Below are 22,376 nucleotides of genomic sequence, written 5' to 3' on the forward strand. Positions count from 1 at the left end.
CAGGGCCCTGTCCCCGCCAGTCCCCGCGGTTGAAAGGCCAGGCTAAGTGCGGAGACACCGGCCACCACTCGGAGGCGCTTGTCCGGCTGCCCGTGGGAGTCCACCGGCCGGGCCGAGCCGGGACTGTCTGCACCTATCCCACCCCCGCAGCCCCGCGCGCGGCCCGGCCCCAGGCCAGCGGCTCGTCACCCTCGGGCCAATCAGCGACGGGTTTCTTCCAGCCAACCAATCACTGCGGCGTCCTCTCCGGCTCTTCGGCTCTTCGGCTCTTCGGCTCTTCGGCTCTTCGGGCCTTTCGGCTCGTCGGCGTTCCCGGTTCCGGGACTCTCCCGAGGCCACTTTGGCCACAGCGTGGTTCTCATTGGTTGAAACTCGCCCCGGTTGTAGCCACTTCCGGGTCTTTGCGTCGCTCCGGAAGCCCGCGAGTTCCGGAAACCTGGGGCGAGCAAGTGGAGCTCGGAAAAGCCTCTGCTTCCCGGGAAGTGTTTCCGGAAAAGTTGCACGGAGCTCGGGCGTTTCGCACCCTGGTCAGGTCAGTGTCTGCGGGGCAGAGCCGTCCTGCAAGTCCGAGGTCGTTGAATGCCGCGGGGAGGGCGTGGTGTTGCACGACCTTGGAACTGGCTCCTTGGCTCCACTTGCCCTGGTTTTTGGCCTTCTCTCCCCAAAAATTAAAAGAAAAAAAAAACAACAAAACAAGCAACCAAACAACAACAACAACAAATTTCGTAATTTCGGCAAAGGCAATGAAGAAAACCTGCAATATTGATAGTAATATTACGACCGCGCCTCTTAGAACATTAGACTTAAGCTGCTTTTTTTTTCCTTTTTTTTTTTTTTTGGCATTCCACAAAGTAACTTTGCTGAGACAACTTTAGTTTTCCCCCACCGCATGTTGTGCTGCTGAGAGCTATGTATGAATGACTTTATCAGGAATCATTCGAATCCAAATTAACAATAGCTCCTGTTGCATGCAAAGTGTTGACCTGCTTCGGGGGGAAAAAAAAGTCATGATTAAGTTACATTTTTTTCCTAAACTTATGATTTTTCTTACAGTGGAAGCACTATAGAGAAATTTAAAATTGGAACGTTTGTTAACTTCGATTTTTGGCAAGAAATATGAGAATGAGTATCATTAGTATTACCCTGGTGGTACCTTAAATTGAAACACTGAATTTATTTATGTAGTTCTTTTGCAAAAACAAAAACGTAACAGTGAAAAGACTTTTCACAGGAGACTAAGTTGTTGAATGTTGAAGTCTAATATAGTCTAGTATTCTGTAATCTTGCGGTTTCTTTTTATCTTGACATTTTAAAGTAATGACTGTAAGACTGAGATTCTATGCCTAATTTGTTGTTTAAGCAGTTTTCCCTAATGGCTTGCCTTTAGAACAGAACTGAACAGAAATAAACTTGTAATGACTGACTTTTTGTTTTTCTACATTTCCTCTCTGACCATGCCCACATTATCAGTTATTTGTATAGAGAAATTAAAATTGGAGTTGAATGACCTTGAGCCAGAAGGGATATGAAGGAAGATAGTGGAATTATGTGCAGAATCAAAAGAGAAATGTATTTCTTTAAAAAAAAATTAATTGAAGTAATGGATCAGAGAATGCTTGACTAACTCAAGAGACTTGATGTCTGACTCAGGTTTACCATTGATCAGCTTTGTAAAGGTCCTTCTGCTCTTAGGAGTAGCAACCAATCTGTGATTTTAAAACTGTTCTCTCAGAAAAACTCCTGTAGAAAATTATTAGCGTCATAGAGAGGACACAAAATAAGTCACTACTAAGAAGTATTTTTAAAGAGCGGCTACTTTATGGCCTCTGCATCAAAAACAAGATTCTGGTCAAGAAAAAATTAAATTCATATCTCAGACTTGATGTTTTTCCACTAGCACTCAAATTATGTTTTGATACTCGTTTGTATTCAGTGTATGCTTATTTGATTGCTAGTTTTTTTTTTATAATGAGATATCTTCAAGTTAATGCATTATTAAAAGCCATAAATATGCTTGTATTCTATCTCACTTGTTCAATAGATACAAATGTAATTCTTCTTTTTAAGAAAACTAATTGTACTTACTCCTGGCTCTGCTAGGGATCTAATCATATGAGGTGAAGGGGATTGAACCCAGGTCTGCTGCTTGTAAGGCAAAGCTCCTATCCTCCACATTATCTCTCCAGCCCTTTGTTTCTTTTCTTCTTTTTTTTTTTTTTCAACATCTGAAGAACTGGATGACAATCTGGTTGTTTTTGAATGAATTTGAATGAAAAGGTTTTACTTTAAGCAATGTAGGATGGAATTCAATCCAAATTTAACAAATACCCTCTTTTAAAAACTTGCTTTTTGTATTTTTTAGTTTTACTAATGTTTACCAGAAATTTCCTAATTGTCAATTTGGCTTTAATATGAAGCCTTCATTTTTGTCTTCTAAAAACAGATAATAGTAAACTATTGTACACAATGTGTCACAGAGTAGTTCTTCCTTCTCCTTTGATTATATCTTTGTTTTTTTAAGGCTCATCCACAGTCTCTCCAGTGTCCAAAACTCTACAATTAAATGTGTATTCTAATAATTTCCAAGTAATTAGAATTTCCAGGCCATTAGATCCTAAAACCATTTTCTAATATAAGTGCTTAAAGACTTAGTGGCTTCATGGGACTCAGGTTTGTTCATATTGGATTGACTTTTTTTTGTTGTTGTTATAGTGCATATCTGTATCTGTAGTTTCTTAGCATGTAGACTCTGAAAATAGTTTCACCTTCGTCCTGTGTTGCTGAAATGTTCGTTTCCCTTTTAGGCCCATCACCTTGTCAGTATTGGACCATGGCTCTGCTACTTCTAGCTGTGCGATTTCCTAAAGTTGACTACTCTGCACTTAAATTTACTGGTTTTAAAACAAATGATAAACCACATCTTTCCTAATCTTGTAAGGGTTTGTTAAGTTTCCAAAGGGCACTTTAGCTCCTGTCCTGTCGTTCCTATTCACACTTCCAAGTTGTTAGTGGTATTTATCAGGGCTTCCTTAGTTTTTTGTTTTGTTTTGTTTTTTTTAAAGAGGCATCTTTCTATTTCCATCTTACATTCTGATTTTTTTTTTTTACTTTCCAAGACATCTGTATTACTCTCCCATCTTCCAAAGCTATGTTCAATATTATTTTGGGAGTTGGGAGTGGTTATTTTAATTTTTTCTTCCTCTACCATGGTCCTTTAGGAAATTCCTACAAGGATTCAGGATGGGGAGTTTTTTTTTTTAGTTGAATATATTTATTTATATAATATTTTTATTGGCAATGATGTAGTATGGTAAAATTACTTGTCTCAGTCACATGGCTTACTGGTGAACCTGGGCTAGAATACATAGCTAATCAGAACCAGTTTTTAAAATTCATTTTTAGATTTTAAGAGAAAACAATCCAGAAATTCAAGAAAAGGTGTGGTGGGACTTACACATAGATCAGAAGACTAATTTACATGGAAAATAAAGTTGTCTTAATTAAGTGTGCTTTCTTAAAAGACTGTGAGGTATCAGTTTTCTGAAAGAAGGTACAAGTTTCATGTTGTTCTCTCAAACATATGTTTGTGAAACTATGCCCAAATATTGGAAATTCTGTTTTAAGTTATTCTATAAATATTTTGTTTCAGTTTTTAGTTACTTGAATAAAATTACCATGAATGATATATGGAACTTACTTGTATAAAACTAATAGTTTTGAAGACTGTCGTATGTGAGTTGTTATCTTCTCCAAACTCAAAAACGAAACAAGAGACAAGTAGATTACTTAGTATTGCCACCCTTTTTTTTTCCAGTCGTATATGCTATTTTGAAATTTTCATATATTTGTAAAAGGCCAAATCCCAAAAGAAAATTTCTATTTGGATTTGGATGAACATCGAATTGAATACAATAGTAATTTAGAGATGTAATGTCCAAAACCCAGCTTACATTTTTTCCTATAATATCTTACAATCAGAAAAAGTTTTGTCTAGGGTTTGTTTTTGGTTTTTTTCCATAAACTATGAGAGCTAGGTACTGTGTGATTAAAGAGAGTGACAAAAGAGTAATGGCAGGTCACTTAGCAAATGTGTGGCAGAATTGGGATTTGAACTTAGGGTTGTTGATTTCTAGACCTGTTCGCAGTGCCAGAGGTCACAGTGTTCTAATGGGTCTCAGCCATAGCTTTTTCTCTTTTGCTCATGTTGGAAATGTGTTCTGGGAATCAGCGTCCTGTTAAATCCCTCTTTGATGCATGTCCCATTTATTAGTATTGATTTCAATACAATGGACAGTAAATCTATCTGACTACACAAAAGAAATAAAATAGTAGGGTGTCGGTTCAAAGTTTAACCTCTGGTGCTGGAACTTTATTCACAGAGCCTCATAGTATGAAGTGGTAGTTTAAAATTTGTATAAACCTAAAATACAAAAGTGAACGTGTGGTTTTATTATTAACATGCCTTGTTATGTTGTAGCAGTACCAGCGTCATACTAAATATTGGTTGACTTGTGGATCTGGCAAAAATAGCCTGGTAGCAGTGGTGAATGGCTTGCTAACTATAGGTATTACGTGGAAATCACGTGTTTTTGCTGACAAAATTTACATGACTATAAATTTATATGTAGAATTTTTGTCGGAAGCATGCATTGACAAATATGCCTAATGGTAATTCATCCAGTTTGTACTGAGATTCTCAGAACAGGTCAATAATAATGTGTATATTGATAGCAGCAATGTGGGAGATGTTACTTGGTATTATAGTTAAAAATCCATGTTATCCCCTTAGTCATAATTACATTAATATTGACATACCCTTGACAGTATTCAACGTGATTATTGATAGATTTTTGTCAATAACATGTTTTCAAATAAAATATATTCATTCATAATTTGTACTATGCTCAATGAAATCCCTAGAATGCAGCTTTAAGAATACTTTAGTGAGATGCAGTTGGTTTGAGTTATGGAATATGGTACAAATGACAGTTTTCTTTTGGGATTGAAAAGCATAAGAGGAAAGCTTGAGTTGCTTTCGGTCATACTAAGGTTACAGATTAATACTCTTGGTGCATGAACAAATTTTCAGTTTTCGGTAAAAGAAGAGTGTGGTATGTCTGATGATAATGCATCTACAGGAGACCTTTTTAATAGTTTTAGTTCTAGATTCTTTTGTCTTAAACATACTTGTTGATATGTCAATCACATTAAATTTAGTAAATGCTCTGCATTTTAATCTTATCTTGATTTTGCCATAAGCATCTTTTTAACGTGTCCTTGATACCATACCCATCCTTCATTAAACATTTAATGCCAGCTTTCTTTTTTATTGAATCACCGTGAGATACACATTCACAAAGCTGTTGTTCCTGGTTGGGTTTCAGTCATATAATGTTCACCCATCCCTTCACTAGCGTATATTTCCCACCACCAGTGTTCCCAGTTTCCTTCCTGGCATCCCCTCTCCTACCCCACCTGCCTCTGTGGCAGGCACTTTTTCTTTCTTTCTTTCTTTCTTTCCTTCCTTCCTTCCTTCCTTCCTTCCTTCCTTCCTTCCTTCCTTCCTTTCCTCCCTCCCTCCCTCCTTCCTTCCTTCCTTCCTTCCTTCCTTCCTTTTTTCTTTCTTTCCTCCCTCTTTCTTTCTTTCCTTCCTTCCTTCCTTCCTTCCTTCCTTCCTTCCTTCCTTCCTTCCTTTCCTCCCTCCCTCCCTCCCTCCCTCCCTCCCTCCCTCCCTCCCTCCCTCCTTCCTTCCTTCCTTTTTTCTTTCTTTCCTCCCTCTTTCTTTCTTTCTTTCTTTCTTTCTTTCTTTCTTTCTTTCTTTCCTTCTTTCCTTCTTTCCTTCTTTCCTTCCTTCTTTCCTTCCTTCCTTCCTTCCTTCCTTCCTTCCTTCCTTCCTTCCTTTCCTCCCTCCCTCCCTCCCTCCCTCCCTCCTTCCTTCCTTCCTTTTTTCTTTCTTTCCTCCCTCTTTCTTTCTTTCTTTCTTTCTTTCTTTCTTTCTTTCTTTCTTTCTTTCTTTCTCTCCTTTTGGGCATTATGGTTTGCAGTACAGGTACAGAGAGGTTATTATGTTTGTTTCTTTACCTACTTTCAGTGCACAGTGGATTTGGGGAGTATCATGTGAGTGAAATGAGTCAGAAGTAGAGGGACAGGCATAGATTGGTTGCACTCATTTGTGGGATATATATATATAATAACAAAAAAAAGGTATGAGACTAATGTCCAAGGACAGCAAAAAAGAGGGCCAGGAGAATGGATCCGCAGTTGAAAACCTGCCTCAAGTGCAGGCAGAAAAGTCAGTTGGGATAGAGAAGGGACCACTGTCACCATGACAGAACTAGGCAGTTCTGCGGGTTCTGCTTCTTGGCCTTGCCCAAGTAAGGCATGGTCTCCACCCCTTCGGGCTATCTTCCTGCCCCCAAAGAATGAAATTCTAGAAATCAAAGAGAATGAAATTCCGTGATATAATAGGAAAAATAGCATTGCCTGGTTTTGGCATTCTAGAAAAATCCATTTGAATTAAATTCAGTGGTATTTGCTTCAGTTCACAACAGTTCCCACTTGGGGGTTGGAGGGAAGATGAACTTTTTAAACTTTTCAACTTTGAGCTTATTTTGGAGAAACAAGATTCTGATCTACAACATAAGGAGTGTTTTTTTAAGCTTACTTGAATTCTGGAAAGTGAGAAAGTGTCTAGCCAATAGTTGGGTCTAGATGGCTATCGGTGTAACAGCAAAGTACCAGTTAACCAAGTAGTTGGTGATTTTTTAATTTGAAAATGTGAACATACCATGATCTTCCTTCAGTTTCATAGTTCTTAGGAAAGCAAGTGGAGTGACTTTTCCAGAATGTTTCCAGCACCTTCCTTAATAGTTGTTCACTGCAGGAATCCTGTAACTCGTCTCCCTAAGCTACAGTGTCTCTTCTTCCCTTCAGTCTTACTAAACTCTCCCACCATCTTAACCCTCTAAAATGTATATCCCAGTGGGGTCTCTTCTTGGTGATTGCTCATACTGGCAAAATCATTGCAGTTTGCTTAAAACGGGATTTTTTTACTGTGGGTTGACTCAGTGGGCAAGTTTTCAGCCAACCTGTTCTGATCACAGCAGATGACTTCTCCTTTGCTGTCAGATACCAAGTGGAAACACACTGCAAATTAAAAACTGGGAAGATCATTCATGTTGGACTGTCTCCTAGCAAGTCTGATTCCCCTCTCTCTGATTACCTGCTTCAATCCCTGGCACTGCATTGGTCCCCCAGCACTGCTGGGTGTGGCTCCCAAAACAGAAATTAAGTTAATGTAAGAATGCTCTCAATGGAGACGTTACTGGTGCCCACCCGAGCAAATTGATGAACAACGGGAGGACAGTGCTACAGTAAGAATGCTTAAATAAAAGGATGTTAACTGAAAGTTAAGTAGTTGAGCAAATTCCCTGGTACCCAGGAGAATGACTGGGCATGTGGTAGGTACTTTATAAGCTTTGGTTAAGTTAGGTAGCCATTTATCAGAATTTGCCCGCCTTCGCCTGCACGGCAAAGCCCGGCAAGCTCCCCGTGACATATTCGCTATGCCAAACACAGTAGCAACATTCTCACAATGGAGACGTTACTGAGCCCGCTCGAGCAAATCGATGAACAGCGGGAGGACAGTGCAGTGCTACAGTGCTACATTATTCTGTTGACAATTGCTTTGTGTGCTTTTAAATCATCTCTGTCATTTTTTTTCCTGTGCTTTTTCCCTATCAAAGGGCAAATGTTATTGTAGAGCAGGAGTGGGAAGATCCCATACACAGATTAATTGAACAGCGAGTTGTATTTTATGATTTTTTTTCCTACTCCTGGGCATTGTCCTTCTCTAAAGCTCATTTTACAGAATAACTGTACTTGCAGGAGAAAAAGGAAAAAAGAGTTCATGTGATATACTGATGACAAACCAAGTAACGTTGGGTGCTTCTCTCAGACTGGCCTGTACTGTGCTCTTTCTGCCCAGTGAAGCACCCCAGAGTCAGATATTATCTGCATGCACTGCCATGCCTTGCTCTAGGCCCGGATTCCCAGGGTGCTTCCTGTAGGAGGGGATAGTACCCTTGGGTGTAGTTAATGACATGCTTTCTGTTTATTCCGTTAAAGAAGATAGATTTCCAGGACGGGTGCTAAGTGAATTTTTTTTTTTCCTGAAAATAAGGCAGCAGACCAAGTACATTTGGGAACTTCTGGCTGAGTCAATATTTCCTAGGAAAAATTTATTTTACCACAGGTTGATTGAGGTATTAGTATAAGTGGTAATAAAGATTTCAGTCTTTGAAACGAGCTGTGCCAAAATCAACTCCCAGTCTTTTCTTCCTATGCCCGTCCCTAGCCAAAGCAGCAGTATTGTAATAATACTACTGTTTTACAGTTTCCAGACCTCTTTCCTAACATTATCTGGTTTAATCTCAACAGTTTCGTGAGATAGCTGTTATTTCCAGCTTTTAAAAGAACCACAAGCTTAAGATATTTTTTTTAACATCATGTGCAAAGTATGTGACAGAGCTGTAACTCTCGAGTCCAGGTCTGACTGTGTTTAAGTCTGGTTTTAGAAGTGTGTGTGTGTGTGTGTGTGTGTGTGTGTGTGTGTGTTCATTCTATCTTGGTTGCTTAAAAGGAAACAGAGCATAGGAGGGTTATTCTACGTGGATGGATTGTTGTGTATAATGAACTCTTCAATGTTTAAAACTAAAAGAGGTCAGAGAAATGACTAAGATAAATGTTGGAGTAATATTAATGCTTCAAAATAAAACATGAAGCAAAATGTAGAGAAGCAAATTATTCATCTGGAAGAATAAAGATTTAAGAGCGACTTTGTAATAATCTGTTGGTTTATTAAAGAATCTTCTGTAGAAAGGAGAGTAAACCCAGCTGTTGTTAACATATACTGAGGCCAGGCCTTGGGAGTAAAGGCAGAAAGGGGGTGGGAGAAGTAAAATTTGTAACAGAAGGGATGGAAGAATTTTTGATAATACTGATTGTCAAATACTGAATTGGTTAGAGTACACATTGGCATCTTCTTTGCTGCAGACAGTAAAATTTTCTGTCTTTGCTAAATGTTCCCTTATTTTCAAATTTATTTTCAGTCACCATGAAATTACGAAGTTATTCATGATTGGGTTGCAGGCACACAGTGTTTTAACACCTTTTAAACCTTTAACCAGTGTCCACGTCCATCCACCAATGTTCCCAACCCCATTTGCCTTCCACCCACCATTCTCACATGCTTCTGTGAGAGGCTTTTTTAAAAATTATTTTTATATATAAATTCTTGCTGAAGCTCTAGCACAGTGGGTAGGGCATTTGCCTTGCATGCGACCTACCCAAGTTCAATTCCTCCGCCCCTCTCGGAGAGCCCAGCAAGTACAGAGAGTATCCCGCCCACATGGCAAGCTACCTGTAACGTATTCGATATGCCAAAACTCAGTAACAACAAGTCTCACAATGGAGATGTTACTGGTGCCCGCTCGAACAAATCGATGAACAATGGGAGGACAGTGCTACAGTGCTACAAATTCTTGCAGTGTGATTTGCAGTCCTGTTACTGATAGGGTTTCACATATAACACTTGACCGCCTCTTTGCACCACCTCGTCCTCGCAATTGAACTCTTCCCTCTGCAGTGGACGCTGCCCTCTCCCTGGTCTCTGCCCAGCGTCTGCAGGTAGCTTGTTTCCTACTGAGTGTCAGTTCGCATGTTGTTTCCATTGATCATGAGTATTTGTTGTTGCACTATTATGTTCCTTTATGAGAACAAAATGAGATATGAGAGAGATCATACTGTGTGGCTCTCTCCCTCTGACTAACCTCACTCCGCAGTGCTCTCCAGGTCCTTCCAGGTAACAGCAAATTTCATGACTTCATTTTTTCTTATGGCCAATTAATATTTCATTATATATTGGTCACTGTCACTGTCAATTGATTTGCTCGAGCAGGCACCAGTAACATCTCCATTGTGAGACTTTTTGCTACTGTGTTTGGCATATCGAATATGTCACGGGGAACTTGCATACGTCATGGGGAGCTTGCCATGCTTTGCCGTACGGGTGGGATTCTCTCAGTAGTTTGCTGGGCTCTCCGAGAGGGGTGGAAGAATTGAACCCGGGTTGGCCTCATGCAAGGCAAATGCCCTACCTGCTTTGCTATCGCTACAGCCCTATGTATAGGTACCATAATTTATTTTACTGAATGTTTTCAAGTATGATTTCATCAGAACCAAATAAATTCCTCTGGGGAGTGACTTCTTTTGATTAGTTGTTCACTAAATTAATATGAACCTTAGGAAGAGAGATCTCCCTTCCCTCACAAACCCGTTCATCTCAGATGCTCTCCAAAATATTCAGTCAGTACATTAATTAGCTGCCAAAGCACTCATTCCATTGTGTGTAGGTTCAGCACACATTTACTTAGCATCTACACTAAGCCCAGCTTTGCGGTAAATTCTGTAAGAAGAATGCAACAGACATGATTTGAAACTGATCATGACTCTAGGATCTAAAGCTACACAAAGTGGCACCACTGACTCCTACATAAGCCACTTACTTCCTCTGAATTCAACTGCATAAGATTTCTAGTCACAACAGTTTAATATAGGGAATCCTAGTATCCATAGCTCGGTAAGGTTAGCTTTTCAGGTGGACCTTGATAATAAGGAGAACTTTGCTTAGCATTCAGACCTCAGGCAACGAACTCTGGGCAGGATGCCTAATTGTAGATAGTGCTACTATCACTCAACACAGTCTTGCTTGCTTGGGAGGGTCTTGTCTGAGGAAAACTGAACCAAGTATCAGAATCACTTTGTAGATGGCAGCTGCTTTGACAACTAAATTTGAGGTATTCACCTTTAACTGGCTAAGGGTTAGGGGAAGATAGATCCACATAACCAAAAGTCTGGTGCATGCTGTTGAGGACTTAGGTGTGTAGCATACACAGTTGTTCCCAGAGTTCGAAATGATAATAATGGAATTTGGGGAGCTCCTTTGGAGGTTCTACAAGGAAACGTGGCTACTCAGGTCCCCTAAACCGAAGAACCCCGGCCCAGTCTGCCTGTATCAGGGTATGTCTGTCCTCTTCCACCAACCAAGCTCAGGTTTGAGTTGGTCGCACGTGGAGCAGTGAGTGGGGAGGGGATCCCCGCCTCACAAGCCACATCAGTCAAATCAAGCCTGGCGATCAGTGAGGTGACAGGTGTCACAGCCAGATTGCCCTCATGTCCAAAATGGATTTTGAGACAGTTATAAAGGACCTTGCAAAGGAGTGTAGAATGTAGAGAACTGATAGTTGAGGGCAATGGAATCATTGGTAGAGGAAGTAAAGTATTTTATCTATTTATCTTGGCTTTTTGTGTCGCACCTGGCAATGCACAGGGCTTACTCCTGGCTTTGCACTCAGGAATACTCCTGACGATGCTTAGGAGAGCATATGGGATGCTGGGAATCGAACTTGGGTCGGCTGCCTGCAAGGGCAAGCATCCTACCCCTGCATTACTGCTCCAGCCCCGAGAAAGTAAAGTATTTTAGATACAGGAGCAAGGCACAGACTTGGGACTGAAAGATGGTCTGGAATTACAGCCTTCACTGGGGAAAACAGAATAGTGTCAGTTTGCCAAGATCACTTCACTTGATCACTTGATACCCTGTTACTCATCGATTTACTCGAGCGTGTGCCAGTAACGTCTCCATTCATCCCTGTTGCGTGCTAGCGTAGCCCAATGGCATCTGCTCGTTCTAGGAATATGCAGAGCCTCAAACCGATCATTCAGGGTCTTGACAAAGAAGTTTGACCATCTTGTAGGTGGGCGTCCACACAGTCTTTTGACGTCCCATGGAATCCAGTCAGTAATGGCTCTAGTCCAGCGGTCATCTCTAAATCTCATTACGTGTCCAGCCCATCTGATTTTTGATGCCTTGGCAAATGAGACAGTGTCCCTGATTTCTTGAGCGTTGACGGAGATCGGAACTCTGGATTCATTCTTTCATTTGAGTGAAGCGTGATACTCCAAGCATAGCTCTTTCGATTCCTCCTTGAGATACTCGAATAGCGTTCTCATCCTGTTTTCGTAGACACAGAATTAAACTAGCTTGGCTTTGAAAAATTTGTATTTTATCCCAGGGGTAATAAGAGCTAAAGGAAGAGGTGACTTGGAAAGTGTGGGCAGAGTTCTCTAGACTTGTATTCGCTTATTGAGGAATTTTCATCCTCCACTGTAATGTTCGCAGTTGTGTTTTTTCTTAATTACACAAAAGTTTGAGAAAATTTGTCAACAACAAGAAATGAGAAGAATTTTCTTATTCACTAATTATTTTGTGTATCATTTTTAGAAGTCTTTTCATCAGCACCCCTTCACAGTATCATCATATCAGTAACATAAATTTCGGTTGCACCTCATTAGAAATCGAAATTTGTGTGCCTTGGAATTCCGTTCTTATTGAGTAGTTTTTAAAACGTATCTAGGGCCAGGCGGAGCACTTGGGGAGGCGGCACTGGAGGCTACTGTGACTATACCTGGTATAGCACAGGGTGCCACGAAGTGCAGAGGACCACACGTAAGGCTTTGTATGTGCCGTGCATGAGCTCTTCCCCTTGGGTGATAACTCTGCCACTTGGTTTTGAAATTTAACACGTTGCCTTGAGATTCGGTGGCACCATATGCTTCTGCTACTGCTCTAGTTCATTTTTGTTTGTTTTTGGGTTTTTTTTCTTTTAATCACACTCAGCTGTGCTCAAGGCTTACTCCTGGCTCTGCTCAGGGATCACTCCTAGCTCTGTGCCCAGGAACCACTCCTAGCAGGGCTCAGGGGACCTTACATGGCGCCGGGGATTGAAGGAGGATCGATCCTGAAGCTAGTGACAGCCCACTTAAGTCTCCAGCACCTGCTCTAGTTCATTTTCTTGCCTCCCTCTCTTGCAAACTCAAGTTGAGGCCTGCTGCCAAGGTCTGGGGAAAAAGCCAGGATGTGTCTCTCTCTGAGTCCCAAGCATGTAGTAGGGTAGGCTGAGTATGATTGTTGTGTTTGTGTAATCTGTGAATGGCCTTTGTCCTCATAGCACCACCTAGAGAAGAAAGGAAAAGCTGGAGTCAATGGGAGATTTGTACCCCTTTAGATTAGGAATGAAAACTAACCAGAAATGAGTTGGAGGGCTGGAGTGAGCGCAACACGGAACTGTGTGAGTGATAGATTGGGGGAGGAGGGGAAGAGTGAGCACGATTATAAATTGTGCTTTGAAGTAGACTAGTCCTGCAGTTTGGTGAGGTGGGGAACACTCAGTGGTCCTCAAGGCTGACTCCTGGCTCTGCGCTTAGGGATCACTCCTGGCAGACTTGGGGGACCATTTGGGGTGACAGAGATTGAACCTGGGTTGACTCTGTAAGACAAGCACCTTACCTCTCGTCCTACCCCTTTAGCCTCTAGCCCTGTACTTTTTAACGTCACTAGGAAACTTATCAGAAATGTAGATTTGTGGTTTTCATCCAAAGGCTAATGAATCAAAAACCGATTGAGACTTTTAGGTCTAACAAATCTCTGAGTGATTGTGATAAACATTCAGGTTTTAAAACCACGAGACGACAAGAACAGTGAGACCACTGACTAGGGAAGATGACAGATGTAAGACCAGTGAACTTAGCTAATGAAATGGATTAAGTAATTGCAGTAGGAAAACTCAGCTTTTATTATTAGAAAACTTTCAGTTTTTAATAAACAGGCTCTAGCTATCTTGTTTATGTCACGCCCTTCTTGGGCATAGCACAGAAGTAAATCAAGTGGATTTAAAATAGATTAGTCTTAATCAGATCTCTCAGACTCTCCACCCAGGTATTTTTCTCATATCTACTTACAGAATTTTTTCCCTTCTTAGATGTCTCATGGGACCCTCAGATCTCAAGCCCCGCATGTGTTTTGTTATCTCTTCCTTCTGATGCATATCTCTGTGCTTTGTTTCACAGAACTGCACTACTTTCCATGCAGTTGGCTATTTTTGGCTTAGTTCTCACTAAATTATTTTGATTCTACCATTGAAGTTTTCAAAGGTACCTATTTCTCTCCATCCCTACTGGTTCCTAATTTACGCCACCATTACTTTCTCACTAGATCACTTTTATAGTCATTTAGCTATCATCTTAGCCACTCCAGTCTCTCAGTTTCTAATCTGCCTTCAGTGTAGCTAAAATATGCTGTCCAGAACGCAAGTTTGATCAGTTCTTTGCTTCTGCCTATGAAGTTGCTCCCCATTACCTTTCTTTTGAATGTACCGTCCAGCTAGTACATGGGGCAGGGCACTTGCCTTGCACAGACCCAACCTCGATTCAACCCCCACAACTCAGTGTGGTCCCCCAAGCCCTACTGGAGTGGTTCCTGAATGCAGAGCCATGAGTAAGTACTGAGCACAGTCTGGTGTGGTTCCCCACCCCCCCCCCCAACAAAAAATTTTAAAATAAAGTAATATACCCTGTTCAAGGTATACAATGCAGCCTTATCTCTTCATCCTTGTCTTTTTAGACCTGACCTGCTATTCCCTCTTCTTGGAGGAATATTCTTAAACTTCCTTGACTAGTCTGACACTGCTAACCCTTCAGGGGACCATTTAGACAGTGCCTCTTTTATGAACCCTTCTTTGACCTTCTCAAGTCTAGCAGTATATATAGCACTGTCCTCCACTGTAGCACTGTCCTCCCATTGTTCAGCGATTTGCTCAAGCGGGCCCAGTAACGTCTCCATTGTGAGATTTGTTGTTACTGTGTTTGGCATATCAAATATGTCACGGGGAGCTTGCCAGGCTTTGCCATGCAGGCGAGATACTCTCGGTAGCTTTCCGGGCTCTCCAAGAAGGGCAGAGAAATCAAACCCACCTCGGCCGGGCCAGCTGCATACAAGGCAAACGCCCTACCACTGTGCTATCGCTTCTGGAGTCTAGTTACAAGTGAATGTCCAGAATTTCCCCCTTGCATGTCATGTATTACTGCTTATTATAATTGTCTTTTTATTTTATTGATCACACTTTCTCCCCTTCTAGACCCACTAGATTGTAGTGACCCCAAGGTTTGAGACTATCTGCTATATCAATATGTCATGGGCTCTGAAACGTAACTGGCAAATGGCAGATACATAACAAGCTTGTTGGAATAAGTATTAATATTCTGAATATGGCCATTTGAAATCATTGTAAAGGTTAATGGTCAGTTCCCTCTACCAGTGCTCCCAGGTTTTCTCTCACCACCCGCATGGTCTTTTGAAATAGGTTTAAGTAGTTAGTGGATAGGATTTTGTATTTTCTACCTTTCACCCACCCCTAGTCATTTTATCCTCTTTATCATTTCATCTAATACTTGTATTAGTTCATTCTATATGCTGGACACTATGCTAGCTGCTAAATTTCTGCTTGACATGATTCAAATAATCTGCAAGAGGAGCTATCCTGTTGTGGAGGAAATAGATCATTTAGAAGTAGTTTACGTATGGCACATCAAAGCCTAGAAAGAGAACAGAGTGCTCAGAAGACAGCTTGGAGATGCAGCTGACATCGTTTGAAGAGTCAGGAAGAAGTGATGTATGTCAAATCCAGTATTTAAAATAGTTTGGTTGACTTTTTCAGTTAAAGACTAGGATCAGACTGTTCAGTCAAAGAAACAGATAGGGATGGGGCTGGAGTGATAGCACAGCGGGTAGGGCGTTTACCTTGCACGCGGCCAACCCAGGTTTGATTCCCAGCATCCCATATGATCCCTCGAGCACCACCACGAGTAATACCTGAGTGCATGAACCAGGAGTAACCCCTGTGCATCACCGGGTGTGACCCAAAAAGAAAAAAAGAAAAAAACAGGGAATGAATGTCCACGAGTGAACAAGAGAAGGTGCTGCTTTATGACCAGAGTTCAAGGCATTGGGAAGGAAAGCACGCTAGGTGTGATATGGGGAGCTTTGTGTTTTATAATTCTTGCGGTATGAAAAAGACACTGAGGGAAGTTGATCCTGAGCTAGATCAACAAGATGTAACTCAGGAGAGATGGGAGCAGTCAGGATTTAGGAAAGGACTTGAAAGTCATAGAGTAGTGAATGGATCTGAAAAATATTTTGGATGAAAAAAAATTAGACTATTAGTGATAAACTAGACTTGTAGAGAGGAACAAAAACTCTCCTAACCACCTTCTTTCTTTCCTATAGTTCCTGACTAATATGAAGCAAAGATTTTACAGAATAACTTGCAGCAAAACTCCCTACTTCCATAACCATCGATTTACAAATTCTTGAAGGAGCTGTAGGAAAGGGGGAAGGAAAGGTCACCCCAGGAAGCCTCTGGCACTTGTGAGTAAGACACATTCCTGTTAACTCTTGTCGGGGGAGAAAATAGCACCTAACCCATCATCTCATAGTCATTTTTGTTTCATGTATTTCAGCTTGTTAAACATGTAATCTTCTGCAACTCGGTCACATGGGATTAGTGGGGAATTTAAAAAACTTGAAAATATCTCTGATGACTAAGAATATTCCGATCTTAACGATTGGAATATTCCAATCTCAACTTTACATTGGCATGCATTTTCCGATCCTTCCAAGAAATCATATTTAACTTTCTTTAATAAAACTCATTAATATGTTATAGGATTTTAAAGCACTTTGAAGACTGTTGTTGTCTCCAGATTTGTAAGTGAAGGAAGCCAAGTCAGAGATAAGATGAAATGACTCGTCTGAGATCACATGGCCACTGGTAGCTGAGAGTCAGTGTGATTCCGGCCATGTATAACTTAGAGTTTGTGGGTGGGGGAGGGGCCGGCCTTTCAGAGCCTGAGAGATCATCATCAGATCTCCGAGCCCCATCTCTTCGGATCCCGGAAGCTAAGCAGGGTCCGGTGGTTAGTACTTGGATGGAAGATCTTCATCAGGCTTTGTGTGTTGGCATTTTCATAAGTAAGTTTTAGGCAGATTTCTTATCCTAGTTTGACTTTACACGTTCATTAGTAAAATAGAAATATCTAAACTAGTCTCTGGGACTAGGAAGACGGTATAGGAGTGAGTAAACTGTCTTATGCCTGCATGTAGCCAACCTCGTTCAATCCCCTGCACCAATAACATCGCTAGCCACACCGTTGCAGTAGGAAGTGGCCTGAGAGGCCCCTGAGCTCCCTGGGGTGGCCAGGGTCAATCCCAGCAGTACCACAATCTAATACCCAGCAGTACCACAGCCTAAGACTCAGCTGTGAACCTAGTTGACGAGAATCACCTATAGGGGTACGCTGAGTGCTACTTGGGAACTATTCCCAGTAGTTTAATTAATCAGTTGTTGACATTAGCCATTAACATGCACATAATAAGCACTTAATAAAGGTTTTGAATCTTTCAAACTAACCACTGATCTACTTACATGTTTTATTTTTTAAGATTTTTCTCCTTTTCACCTAGTTGTTTCCTTAATATATTTATAATAGACTCTCAGTATTTATTTTTATATCGTAGCTTTGTTAGAAAACTATATGATAGGTACTTTTAAAAATTAGTAATGACATTTCTGCATTCATGTTATTTTGTGGTATTAAATTTTTTCCATAGTATGAGAGAAGAAAACAATGAAGATGTATTTATTATTTAAACTTCCTTTACAAATCACTGTCACTGTCCTCCCGTTGTTCATCGATTTGTTCGAGCGGGCCCAGTAACATCTCCATTTTGAGACTTGTTGTTACTGTGCTTGGCATATTGAATACATCACGGGTAGCTTGCCGAATACATCCCAGGTAGCTTTCCAGGCTTTGCTGTGCGGGCAAGAAACTCTCGGTAGCTTGCCGGGCTCTCCGAGGGGGGCGGAGGAATAGAACCCGGCTTGGCCAGGCTGGCTGTGCGCAAGGCAAACTCCCTACCGCTGTGCTATTGCTCCAGCCCCTTTATAAATATCAAGTGGATTTTTAAAAAGAGTAAATAACTTCTTGACAAATAAATAACAGCATCCATAAAAGTGCTGAAAATTAAACTGAGGTCTTTTCTTACCTTTAGCAAAGTTGCATGTAAAAGCAGTGTTCATTGTTTTTGTTAAGTCTATATAGTTCTCAATTTTTTGTATTATTAAGAAGCCCCATCACTGTTCGCTTCAGGATTTTACTATCTTTCTGCGAACACATCTGACTGATGTTAGTTAATTAGAGGTATGTTGCAGAAATGTGCCTCTGTTGTGAAAACAAATTAAAACCTGTTTGTTAGTCCTCTGATGTGGGTTGTCAAAAAAGAAAAAGAAAAGAGAGGAAAAGTGGGCCTGAGAGATAGTGCAAGACTTAGGCACTGGCTTGCCTTACATATGACCCATCCTGGCTTGATCTCCATCATTCTGTGTGTCTATTCTCACTGTCAGGAGTGATACCTGAGTACAGAGCCCGTTGTAAGCCCTGACCACCAACAGATGTGCAAACACACCCTCACACTTCCCAAAAGGAAAAGAGAAGGGGGAGAGTTGGGGAGAGAGAGAGAAAGAGAGATTGATTCCAAGTAAGTGATTGATTGCAGGTGGCCGACCTGGGTTGATTCCCAGCATCCCATATGGTCCCCTGAGCATCTCCAGGAGTAACTCCTGAGTGCATGAGCCAGGAATAACCCCTGTGTGTCACCGGGTATGACTCAAAATGCAAAAAAAAAAAAAAAGTGATTGATTGTTCACGACTATTCTTCCACTTTAGAAAGGCCCAGTTTCTGTCCATTCCTATCATGTCCATATCAAAGTTTTCCCCATGTCAGTTGAGTTGGTATTATGCTAGTGTAGCTATTTGACGAAACTCCCTGTTGTACTTTTTCCTAGAGACTGCCAAGGCAGGCATGGCTTCGGGAGAAGAGAAGTTGAAGAGGACAGACCGAGTGCTCAGAGTAAGTCAGCTAGACGCGCTGGAGCTGAACAAGGCCCTGGAGCAGCTCATTTGGTCCCAGTTCAACCAGTGCTTCCACGGGTTCAAGCCGGGCCTGCTCGCCCACGTGGAGCCAGAAGTGAAAGCGCTCCTGTGGCTCCTCTTGTGGAGATTCACCGTCTACTCCAGAAATGCCACCGTGGGACAGTCGGTTTTGAATATCCAGTACAAAAACGATCTGTCCTCAAAATCCCAGCCACCGACCCAGAGTCAGAAGCTCTGGTACGCCGCCTGCACCATCGGCGGGACGTGGCTGGAAGAACGCTGCTACGACTTGTTCCGAAACCACCACTTGGCGTCGTTGGGGAAGGCGAAGCAGTGCCTCAACGTCACCATTGGACTCTTCAAGCTAGGCGGGCTAATCAATTTCCTGATCTTCCTCCAAAGAGGCAAGTTCGCCACCCTGACAGAACGCCTCCTGGGCATCCGCTCGGTGTTTTGCAAGCCCCAAAGTGCCCGTCAGGTCAGCTTCGAGTACATGAACAGGGAACTTCTCTGGCACGGCTTTGCCGAGTTTCTGATTTTTCTCCTCCCCCTGATCAATATCCAGAAGTTGAAGGCCAAGTTATCTTCCTGGTGCATCCCTGTGAGCGGTGCCCCCAGCCGTGACAGCACGTTAGCCACCAGTGGCAAAGAGTGTTCTCTGTGCGGGGAGTGGCCCACCATGCCGCACACCATCGGCTGCGAGCATATCTTCTGTTACTACTGTGTCAAGAGCAGCTTTTTATTTGACATCAACTTTACGTGTCCCAAGTGTGGCTCAGAGATACAGAGTGTGCAGCCGTTGAAATCAGGGATAGAGATGTCAGAGGTGAACACTCTCTAGGCACTCAAAAGTGTTTTCTCTGAAGAAAATGGTATTATTATGTCTAGATCCTTGATTGTCTTCACCCCAAGGATACTTAGATGTATGTCTCTAAAAGGGTAGGGCTGCTCAGTTACCAAGTTACCAGCTTCTCTCTTTCCAGGTGTTGCTAAAATCTTATCATAAAAAACCATGTGATGCTAAATATATTGTGAAAATACATTTTTTTTTAAAAAAAGAAATCATTGCATTAAATTTTAATGTCATGAATAATGGGTAGGGTTTTTTTTTTTTGTGAGATGACCACTAGGAATACTTTTTCATTTTGCTGCTCCTAAAAAGAGGTTAAACTTTAAAAAAATAAAAGATTTTGGAGACTCGGAATGAGTGTGCGTTTGTTTTCACAAATAACATGATGCCATTGTAATCTGGTCATGATAAGGCCATGTTTTAGACCTTGAGATCTGATGCCCCAGTTGTAACCTTAAGCTTTTCTTTGAAGACGTTTTTTTCAAGGAGCTCGTTTGGCTTCATGCTCAGGAATGATGGCTCCTAGAAGCCTAAAACTGATGTTTTTCCAGCTTTTTGATCTCACTCACTAAAGCAAGAATTTCTTGCCTAATATTTCCAGTAAAGTCCAGGCACTCACTGTCATTAGTCTGCCTGGGATTACTTGCACATTCCTGACCCAGGATGGATAAACAGTGTTGCTCATTACTCAAATCAGGATGAAACCACTTCATTGCTATCACATGAACCTAAAATAGTAGGAGGCATTTCACCCCAGGATACTGTGGTACTGTCGTAAGTATGGTCTTGATGGGTAAAAACAATAGACCCTCAGGATCTACATTCTTCTTCTTTATACTTCATTCTATTTGCACTGTTTGTCATTATCTTTGTTTGTTTGGTAGGCCACACCCTAGGCTGTGTACTCATCCTGGCTCTGTATTCATGGATCGCTGCAGGTGTGGCCCAGGGGACCTGGGGATCAAACCCAGGTCAGCCACATGCAAGGCAGTCATGCCATCTGCCACCAGTCAGCCACATGCAAGGCACTCATGCCACCATGAGCCTTTGACTCACTACTTGCAATTTTAAATTTTGTCAATGATCAAGTTTGAAATGGACATAAGTGACTTAATTGGATTAGATCTCAGATTTGAAAGGATGAAAACCAACAGAATTTTAACAGACCTTCTATATTCTGAGTAAGTGCCATATTGTCATAATGTTAATCAGAAAACACAGTAGATTCATAGATTCTACACTTGCTAATAAATAGAGTTGTCGGTCTTACGGGGATTGCATTTTCTTTCTCTAATGCCAATTCGAGCAACAAGGTTTTTTTCTAAATTTTTCTTTAAAAAAAAAATCTTTTTTTTTTAATCTGCCACCCCACCCTCCACCTGACCCCACAAAAGTGTCAGAGACAGGGCTTTTCTGTTCTTATTTTCACTGAGTAACCAGAATGTATTTTGCTAGCTGAGTGACTAAACCTAACCTCCACAGGGCAGATAGAGATGTTTTTGGTATGGGTGGGGGGCATCACTGTGGTAATATGTATTTTTTGTTGTTGAGGCATTATGATTTACAATTATATGTATATGTATTATATGTAACGTATAATATGTATATATATTTGGTTTGGAGGCAGGACAGTATATAGTGGTGCTCAGAGCCAATCACAGCTCTTTGCTTGGGAATCACTCAGCAGTGTCACGAGACAATGCAGTGCCCGGAATGGATCTGGGGCTCCGCATGCAGAGCAGACTTCGCATGTGCTCTGCTCATTGAACTTTTTCTCCAGCCCAATAATTCTGATCTTACTGTGGGTATGCCCTCACCCGAGACACCAATACACAGGTAGATATGGGAAGGGATTTGAAGTACAAGATAATAATTATGGATCTATCTTAAACTAAGAAGCTTCTCACCAGTAGATTAAAAGTAACACAAGGGAGGAAGAAAAATGTTCACACTAACAAGATATCAGAGAAAATCTGATAAAAACAATGTGTCGGGGTGGGGGTTGGGGGGCTTAACTATGGTAGGATTTAAAGTAGGGGCACACTCCCCCAGTCCCACCAAGAGAGAGTGCTGAGTGCAGAGCCAGGAGTAAGCCCTGATCACCTCTGGGTGTGGCCAAACACCACCCTTCCAAAACTGCATTGCACTGTATCACTGTCTTCCCATTGTTCATGGATTTGCCCGAGCGGACACCAGTAACGTCTCCATTGTGAGACTTCTTGTGACTGTTTTTGGCATTTCAAATACGACACGGGGAGCTTCCCAGGCTCTACTGTGCTGGTGGATACTCTCAGTTGCTTGCCGGGCTCTCTGAGAGGGATGGAGGAATCAAACCTGGATCTGCTGCATACAAGGCAAACGCTCTACCCTCTATTAAAAACTTTCAAAATACTAAGATTGGGGGTTGGAGCGATAGCACAGCGGGTAGGACGTTTGCATTGCATAGGGCCGACCCGGGTTCAAGTCTCAGCATTGCATGTGGTCCCCTGAGCACCGCCAGGAGTAATTCCTGAGTGCAGAACCAGGAGTAACCACTGTGCATCACCAGGTGTGACCCAAAAAGAAAAAAAAAAAAAAAGAATACTAATATTAATGTGGGACATTCTGTCAGGACTGCTGGGCTAAATGAAAAGTAAGT

At 41.7% G+C, this 22,376-nt stretch overlaps 1 protein-coding gene across 2 annotated transcripts; it reads left to right on the forward strand.

Annotated features, from left to right (window-relative positions):
• The first annotated feature begins 420 nt into the window (after positions 1-420).
• Positions 421-20,085, forward strand: PEX2 (peroxisomal biogenesis factor 2). 2 transcript variants are annotated; one of them, XM_056110185.1, is made up of 3 exons: positions 421-532; positions 16,184-16,324; positions 18,801-20,085. In XM_056110185.1, the coding sequence occupies exon 3, from the start codon at positions 18,818-18,820 to the stop codon at positions 19,727-19,729; it is 912 nt and encodes a 303-aa protein (XP_055966160.1). In that variant the 5' UTR covers positions 421-532; positions 16,184-16,324; positions 18,801-18,817; the 3' UTR covers positions 19,730-20,085. The 2 variants fall into 2 exon arrangements, with proteins under 2 accessions (XP_055966160.1, XP_055966171.1); XM_056110196.1 differs by lacking the exon at positions 16,184-16,324 and having other exon boundaries at positions 425-532; positions 18,801-20,084.
• Positions 20,086-22,376: the final 2,291 nt, after the last annotated feature.

The sequence above is a fragment of the Sorex fumeus genome, unplaced genomic scaffold (genome assembly GCF_029834395.1).
Source record: "Sorex fumeus unplaced genomic scaffold, SorFum_2.1 ptg000002l, whole genome shotgun sequence".
In the NCBI taxonomy this organism is placed as follows: Eukaryota; Metazoa; Chordata; class Mammalia; order Eulipotyphla; family Soricidae; genus Sorex; species Sorex fumeus.